This window comes from Vanessa tameamea, chromosome 18 (assembly GCF_037043105.1).
Source record: "Vanessa tameamea isolate UH-Manoa-2023 chromosome 18, ilVanTame1 primary haplotype, whole genome shotgun sequence".
Taxonomy (NCBI): Eukaryota; Metazoa; Arthropoda; class Insecta; order Lepidoptera; family Nymphalidae; genus Vanessa; species Vanessa tameamea.
This window is the reverse complement of record NC_087326.1, coordinates 9960947-9969833: the sequence shown is the minus strand read 5'-3', so window position 1 is coordinate 9969833 and position 8887 is coordinate 9960947. Positions and strand designations below refer to the sequence as shown.

General features: G+C 32.3%; 1 protein-coding gene across 2 annotated transcripts; it reads left to right on the top strand.

Annotated features, from left to right (window-relative positions):
- Window positions 1-513: 513 nt before the first annotated feature.
- LOC113398551 (pupal cuticle protein 36-like) lies at window positions 514-8095 on the top strand. 2 transcript variants are annotated; one of them, XM_026637335.2, is made up of 3 exons: window positions 514-657; window positions 1568-2168; window positions 7750-8095. In XM_026637335.2, the coding sequence occupies exons 1-3, from the start codon at window positions 649-651 to the stop codon at window positions 8049-8051; spliced, it is 912 nt and encodes a 303-aa protein (XP_026493120.2). In that variant the 5' UTR covers window positions 514-648; the 3' UTR covers window positions 8052-8095. The 2 variants fall into 2 exon arrangements, with proteins under 2 accessions (XP_026493120.2, XP_064073826.1); XM_064217756.1 differs by having other exon boundaries at window positions 514-661; window positions 1575-2168.
- The last annotated feature ends 792 nt before the right edge of the window (window positions 8096-8887 follow it).

Here is an 8887-nt window from a genome sequence, read left to right as displayed (position 1 = left end):
ATATTATTTGTCTCATTTAAATAAATACTTATATGAGAATTAACCAACATTATATATGTAAATCTAATTGCAATATTATATTCATCGTATCATATCGTATTGATCGATGTTTTGCAATGCCTACTTAAGCTTATAGCGAAGCTTAAAACGAAACTTTCAAGTACAATCAAAAGTTTCATTGAAATAAATTTCAGTCATAATTACTGAATGTACATTTCACAATTATATCTCAAAAACTAATACTTTAAAATAATTAAACATTTTTAATATATACTAATTTAAAATCAAAAGCATTCAAATATAAGTTTAAAACTTTCGCTACCATAAATAAAGATTGAGTAAATTAAAACAAAAGAAAAAAAAAATGTATAAATATTTACACAACAATTAAATAAAGAACGCTAAATAAAAATTAGCAATAATTAAAATTTTTTACTACCAAAATGTGTAACATACGGCAGAATTCGTCCCTTACTCGCACAATCTATAAGGGAGACCTCACCGCCGTGATGCGTTATGTATGGCCGTGATACCATTTTCATCAAGCATTCTAAGCCAAGGAGGTATATAACCATCAGATCATCAAAGCAGAGCACAGTTCATCGCAAACCATCCAAGACGCATCATTGAAAATAATAATATTTCAATATGAAACTGGTGAGTTTAAGATAATATTAATTTCTTTGTAACGAGGTATATGCTCTATATGGATTCCCTTGTTCGAAGGTTGGGTGTCCGTTTTTCGCAATATTCCAAATATTTATTTTATTATATTATTATATGGGATTCTAATTTTTATTATGTTCCTGAGGGAATATAATAATTCGAATATTCTTATTACAATTTTTTAAAAGAATGCTTAAATTTTAATTCATAATTAACGTACAAAACCATAAGTAACAGTACCCCTCCCCCCCTTTAAAAATTATATCTTTAAATATCCTTAAATTATTTTACTATGTTATCCTTCGTAGCGATTCCTTGCATATCTGAGTTCTTCATATATTTTTATTAAAGGTTTTCATAAATATATATGTTTTCCATCGCCATTTTCACAGTAATTATTCTAGTTGTAATTACAAATTTTAGAGAGGATTTTTCTAATCGTCGTTAAAATTTCATTTGATTTTGGTTTGGCTTGTAGTTCTTACAAATTTACGAAGGCTTAAGTCAGAGCCTTAAATATAGTCAATATCTGTAAATTAAAAAAAAAACTTTGTTGACAATTAATTTCCTAAATATTGACTGTTCACGAAATTATTGTCTAGGATGTAATTCCTATTTTACGAAGTATGAACAATACAAATGCTTACGGGCCTAACATTTAAGTTTGTTGACATTTATGGACCTCGACCTTTCATAGAAAATGGCTTAGATTCGTTATATAACTTTTACCATAGATATAAAACGATAAATCTACAGTATAAACTCATTTTCTTTTATTGGTGTATATATTTTATTAAATATCCAACTTGTCCAATTTTAAAGATTAAATAAAAAATTCGTAACAGAAAGTATGTATGAAATTCAGCTCAAATTTGGTAAAAAATATTTTCTTAAATTGCAGTTAGTAGTTGCTGCTATCCTCGGTGCCTGCTCAGCAGCCCGCCTTGACAATGCCTACCTCCCTCCTAGAGGAGGCGCAGGTGCAGGATATGGTGCAGGATCTGGAGCGGGAGCTGGTGGTTTTGGTAGAGGCGGAGCAGGCGGTGCCGGATTTGGTGGTGCCGGTGCCGGAGCTTACGGCGGAGCTGGCGCCGGTGGTTTTGGAAATGGTGCTGGTTTCGGGGCTGGAGGAGCAGGCGCAGGAGCTGGTGCTGGCTCTTACCAAGGTGGTTTTGGAGGCAGGAGTAACTCAGCTGATGCTAACGCCCAAATTCTGAGATTGAACAACGAAGTCACAGCCGAAGGATTCTCCTATGATTTTGAAACTTCCAATGGTATCAGAGCTGATGCGTCTGGAGTTGCAACCAATGGTGTTCAATCTCAAGGTAGCTTCGCTTATAAGGGCGATGATGGCCAAGACTACAGCATCACTTACACAGCCGATGAGAACGGCTACCAGCCACGTGGTGCCCATCTGCCAACCCCTCCTCCCATCCCTGAGGCTATCTTGAAATCCCTGGAGCAGAACGCCCGTGATGAGGCTGCTGGCATCGTCGATGATGGTAAGTCCTTCAACATTTACAATATATTACCTTAAAGTCTTACGATCATTTAAAATGAAGATACTTTACAAGTGCATTAACTTTCCGCACCGCTTTACTTGCCAGAAATTTATACTTCAACGAGCCGACAAAAAGTAGCAATAGTATGAACATCCGTGATTTAAAACTTCTTACAAATATCGCCTCACCTAGAGTATTTGGCACCCAAAACAAAGTCGGAAAGCCACTTTCATGATAATTATATTTAAGAAATATTAAAGTCATAGATTTTTTGTTCTAAGGATCTTGTTAATAAGTTAGGTAATATTAATAGCGTTGTATGATAACGACTTTGTGTTCGATCATTATATAATTTATTAGGTCAATAATTATGAAATAAAACGTACATAGGTTTTTGCTTGGCCCACAAAAAGCGCTCACTTGTCTGATGATACAAAAAAATAAAACGAGCTGTCATTTTGGTACACATTAAACTCCTCGGTTTTTCTGTTGTATTATCTAAAAACACTAAGTCGACTACTGGTATAAAAAAGATCGGAGTAATTTCAACCAAATATGGTGAATAATCTCATAACCTTGCGTTGCCTGTTGCCTTTAGTAATTTGTAAAGTGACAATGATTTTTAATCAGATGAGACTAAATAATTCTTAATTATGTACGGAATCATTTTGGCATTTTGTTTAATCTCTAGTGTCTGAAATAAGAATTTTTTTACATGATGTTTCAAGTGCCATTACATTCTTGATGTATTTTATTTTATCGTTTATTGTGGAAAAAATTAGGAAACTGCTACAAGAGTCCAGAAATAATAAAACAAAAAAATGATTTTTTATTCATATTATGATGTGAATATATTTTTAAAATGTGTTTAAAAAATAAGGTCACCCTACTGATATAATATGTAATGGAAGACACTTCCAGTTGCAACAGTTCGCGTGATCGTTAGGAACCAATCTGGGGCAGATGGTGGTGCAGAGGTCGACCTTTAATTGTCATACCGCAACTGGTAATCATTATGACAGCTTTAGATATTCTAATTTAGCTTCGAAACATCTATGTAGAAACATTTAACGGTATCCATTTTCAATTTTTTTAGTCTATATATATTTTGTAACGGTCTGATATAAGTTTAAGTTAAAACTTAAAATTCTCCAAGATTAACTAGTTATGAATATCGTGAATATTACGTCAGTCATTCATATCACAAATCGTTCGAATGTTGGCGTCGTGACCACTATCCGTGTTCAAGGCGTGGCGAACAGCACCGATGTGCTCACATCCTTTAAAAAGGTTATCCCTTAAAGTGAAGGTATGGGAGCGTTAGCGGACGATCTATTTACCGATCTAAATAATATACAAAATCGTGACGTGAATGAGTGAGTTCCGAATATCACAGAATACGTTCATCGCAATTTTCTAATTATTTCTCAAACACATAAATAACGTTACGAAAATTCAGTTTCGGTAGAAATAATTAGACGTAAACAACACGAAACTGTTCGAGTTAAAATTTTATATCTATCATAACATTATACAAAGTATGACAGTTAAATGGCGTGCTTACTGGAGATGCGACGTTATTAGAAGTTATAATGTAACATTACTTCATCTTAAACGGGATCTCAGAGCTGACTAAACAACCATTACTTTCATATAACTATTTATGACGATCACGTTATTGGTGATTGAGCTTCGATTAAATCATATTGACTAATATGATGAAATATATCTAATATTGTTTGCAGTATTTCTTTAGATAAATATTTCGTCTATACCACATGAGCAGTAGAAATAGTAGCAACAATATTGTATTTCACAATGAATGCGTTTGAAAATTAAGGGCTGGTACAGTAATTCTAACTCTTGCATGAGAATTCGCATTATAACCGTTTGCGAAATAAGATGCACTGCCTTATTTTGTAACGCCATATTTACTTGATAGTTCTACAAAAGGAAAAACGAATGGCTTACGTGATGTACTATAATATTATTCATAAAATAAATGCGCTTAAAGTCATTTTCAAATGTAAGGAATATTAGTGGTCCAAATATTGACCCTGCGGTTTTCAGTTATAAATTTTATTTTGATATTATCGAGTTAATTCATCGTCACGAAATAATTGTAACTATTAATTCACAATTAAGCTGAAACGATTTCGACACGTCCGTTTATTTAACCCTAAGATGCAATCGTCTCGTGACAAAGTTGTTTAACGTAACAAGGAACGTATGGGAACCGTTAACAAAGACGATAAAGGGGTTATCTTGTGCGTCATGTGTTAAATCGTTCACTTAGAATATTTCTCACATTTGTTCAGAAATGATCATTGCGAGTTCAACTTTTTCTGAAGAAATATTCTTAATGACCAAATGGTTATTTGAAATATTGGATTTCAAATTGTTATCGATGTTTTACGATTTAAAACGAGGTTAATTTAACTATTAATGTGACGCTGTCTTTGTGTTAAAATTTGCGAATATCGTTACAAATATAAATACTATCAGAGGTGAAATAAGTTTTCGATTTTATTATATAAAATAAAAATAATTGCATTAAATTTTTTCAGTAGTAGGTCTCTTTTAAGGATATTTTTAGAGCTTATTCCACAATGTAAAATGAGAACATAGTGTACTTATTTTAGTCCATGATATTCAGTTGGTATGTATGCTCTCCATGGCTCATCTCGCCTTCTCTTTCCTAGACAATATTTAAGTCAATTCGACAATTTTTTTTACATCTTTTTCTAACATAATACAAATCTCTCATACATGTACTATGTTCACGTTATTATACAATCAATTCAAAATTTTAATCTCCTTTAATATAAACGTAGTCAAGCTTTGCGAGAATGTCTTATAATTTTTAACCGGGTCAAATCCTTTATGTAAGCTCCCATCCATAATAATCTCCCGCAATTGCATAATTAAGATTGTATAATATTTAATTGAAACATTACGCTGGGAAAGTTTTGTAACATTTTTTTTTTAAATCAATTAAATTCCGTACAGAACAATGAGATGGACCAATTGTTAACAATACGTAAACATCTACGGAAGATTACGGATTAAAACAAACACTACCAAAATTTCATTTGCTTATAATTTTTTTTTGTATTCGATGTAAATCTCCAATATAAAGATGCATACGTCCAACAAAAATCCACGACATTTGTGTGAAAACTGCGCCTGATACTCGCTAAACTTCATTTTATGCTACTAGTGTGCGTGTACTTAGTGACCAATACTCCTTTTTTTGTGACTAGTTCTCAGCTTTGACAGTCAGTAAATAGCTGATGTGTGATTGAATTTAAAAATAGTCTAAAATGTATTATCGAAGAGAAAAAATATTTTGCAAGATTTATAGTAGCAACGTATACCTGTAAAATCTACCTAATTTTATTGAGTAGTTTTATGATTACGCGTCGAAATAAGGAAGACGTTGCCCAGGTATTATTTCGACATATTTTAATGTAAATAACATTCGTGTCAACCGCAAGCTGGTAGGGTCAGATATTCCGTCTTTCATCGTTGTTTGTTAAACCTTTAAATATGTAAAATATTTAAGCTATTTAAGCTTATATTTATATATTTCAACAGTTGCAATGAAACGAATTCATTTTTATCGTTTTAGCATTCGTTTTAAAAAACATCGGTAATGAATACCATGTTAAGTTTCATGTCAAAGATCTTTGTAAAGTATTTATATTTGCCTATAGCTAAATGTTGAATAAGAAATATTATACAGTTCAGAAATACTTACATAATAGAAGAGCTTGGAGTTAAATTTGTTTTGAAATTGAATAGCTACAGATTTTCTTGTCGATCATTCTCGGTAGAAACTACATTGCGAACCGGAGATAGCTTAATATTAAAATACTTCATAAATTGACGTTTCAAAAATTCTTGAATAAAATATATTTTAACGGTATAAAACATAAGGTTGCTCTAGTTAAGTAAAAGGTGTGAATCTTGTAAAGGTCAGGTCAAAACTTGTAAGTCGGAATTGTTACCGATCAAAACCTTGAATCGCTTTCGGAAGAGACTGTCCCGTGAGGCCAGTAAACGGTCGGCTGAAGTTACATATTAACAACGATCAAATATTTAACGAGAGGGTTTGACATTTATTAATTAGCTATTATTATTATACTTTTTATAATCTGAGAGCTCGAGATTTCCTTCGGAATTTTTTAATCAAAACTAAGTAAAGTAAAGTTTAGGTTTACTAAATATAATATTACTGGTGGCATCACAATATACTTACAATATGATGTATAATTATAATAATATTGATTATGCAATCATTGTTTTCATATGATATGTAGGCTATGTACCTAATTATATTATATATGGTGCAGTACTTGTTGGTTTGTTTCCTATATTCATAATAAATACTAAATAAAACTGACAACGGTACGTATTGATGTATAGATGTGTGTCCTATAAGTATTAGCAAAGATTAGAAATCTTAATTTTTTATATTTTATTTCATTTCGGACACTAAATTAATAAATCGAATAGTTCTTCGTATTCAAAACTTATAATCTCATTTGAATTCCTGTAAACATTACTAATGTATGTAACATTAGCAGCCTGTAAACTTCCCACTGCTGGGCCAAGGCCTCCTCTCCCTTTGAGGAGAAGGTTTGGAGCATATTCCACCACGCTGCTCCAATACGGGTTGGTGGAATACACATGTGGCAGAATTTCGTTGATATTAGACACATGCAGGTTTCCACACGATGTTTTCCTTCACCGCCGAGTACGAAATGAATTATAAACCCAAATTAAGCACATGAAAATTCAGTGGTGCTTGCCTGGGTTTGAACCCGAGATCATCGGTTAAGATGCACGCGTTTTAACCATTGGGCCATCTCGGCTCTCTACATTTTAATATTAACAGTGTTTTGTATAAACTCGTTTATCGACAGTTTAGGGGCTCAACAGTAATAATCGTAGCAATTTAGAATACATGTGCGTGTCATACATTGTAAATGAAATATACGTTTTGTAATTTAAAATAATTTAAACTTGCTATCAACTAGTTAAAAGGTATATTTATAATAAGTAGGTGTCGTACATTAGTCGAAATTCGACCTTAATGCTTAGCAAATAAAAATGACACTTGAAATAATAGAAGTATAATATACACTGTTTAAACTTCAATTCTATATGACTTTTTTCTGAGCAGTTATTTTTCAATAATTAAAAATCAGACTGAGCTATTCTTCAGCTGACAAACTCAAGGAAATGTCACAAATATTAAAATTGGCAGTGTAGACGTAAACAATATATGTTTTATTCGATTAAATATATAATATATTCGTAACATATTATACAAAGATTGGAGCTTTCTGCGCTCCATATCGCAAAATATTTTACTCCTAATCCACGATGATTCCGTGTACCATACTTTTTACATATTAATATAAAGATTTTTACATATTAAGATATTTATATGAGAACTTAAAACAATTATGATTATAATTAATGTGATATTCGTTTGTTACTTATTAGGTTTAAATTATTCGTCGAATCGATTAGTAACCAAAAGTGATTTTAAATGTAATGCTTTCCTTTCTAGGCTCATACCGCGGCGAAGGCGCTGGCAACGGCGCTGGTTCTTACTCTGGTCAAGGAGGTTACTCATCCCCATCAAGCCAATATGGTGCTCCTTCTCGCGGCTTCGGTGGCGGTGCTGGTGGTTCCTCCGGTTTCGGTGGCTCTTCTGGTAGCTCAGGTTTCGGTGGCTCCACCGGTGGCTCAAGTTTCGGTGGCTCTTCCGCTTTCAACGGCGCTGCATCTCGCCAATACCTTGCTCCCAACGCTGGATCCAGAGGCTCTGGCAACGGCAACTTCAACTCCCAAACCGGATACCGTTACTAAATGAGGGACGAGGAAATATATTAGCTCAGTTTTTCTAATACGAATCAATATTTTTGTTAATATCTGAAAAACCATCGAATTTGCGCAATTGACAACGTGAATTATAACATCGTGTTTCGTGATGTTCGTAACAAAAACTTGGCTAGTAACTTTACGTGAAGATAAATTGTTATTTTATTTTTAGCGCCCTCTGTTGACAATGAAAAACAACGAATTATGCTGTGAACGGTTTATGTTATGCCCTGTATAAATGCTAGGCAGAATCAAAGAACTTGGCTTTGCACTGCCGTGCACCGACTCAATACTCAATCGTCTATTTACAGAGTCTTTCTTATATTTCATCTTCATTAATGATCTCAAATAACATTCTGCGTCCTTACATTTCACTCCTTGTTAAATAATTTTACAAATAAGTTCTAGATTTTAAAAGGCTACGTAAATGGACAGTTCTAGACGTAAGTTGAAAAAAATGTATAAAAAAAAGTAATAAACATTAGTTTATAACGATTGTAAATATGATACGTAATGAATTAAAGTTATAGAGCAAATTTATTTTATTTTATTTTACACACACAATAATTACACAAATTATAATTAAATTAAACTATGCACTATAAATAAAAACGAATTTAAATATAAAATCTATTTAAAAAACATTCGAGATTTAAAAATGCAATATCTCAGCTATGACATAATTATTTTTTTTTATATTTTGACGCAAAGAAAGAAACATTCATCCATAAATATAATATACATATATTAATATTTCTTTATCTTATAAAACTATGCCCTCCAGATAAAAAACCTTATACAAAAATACATAAGCATATATTGTG

Coding starts and splice junctions, on each gene's coding strand:
- LOC113398551 (XM_026637335.2), top strand. Junction 2,169..7,749: donor TGCTGGCATCGTCGATGATG/GTAAGTCCTTCA, acceptor TTTCCTTTCTAG/GCTCATACCGCGGCGAAGGC.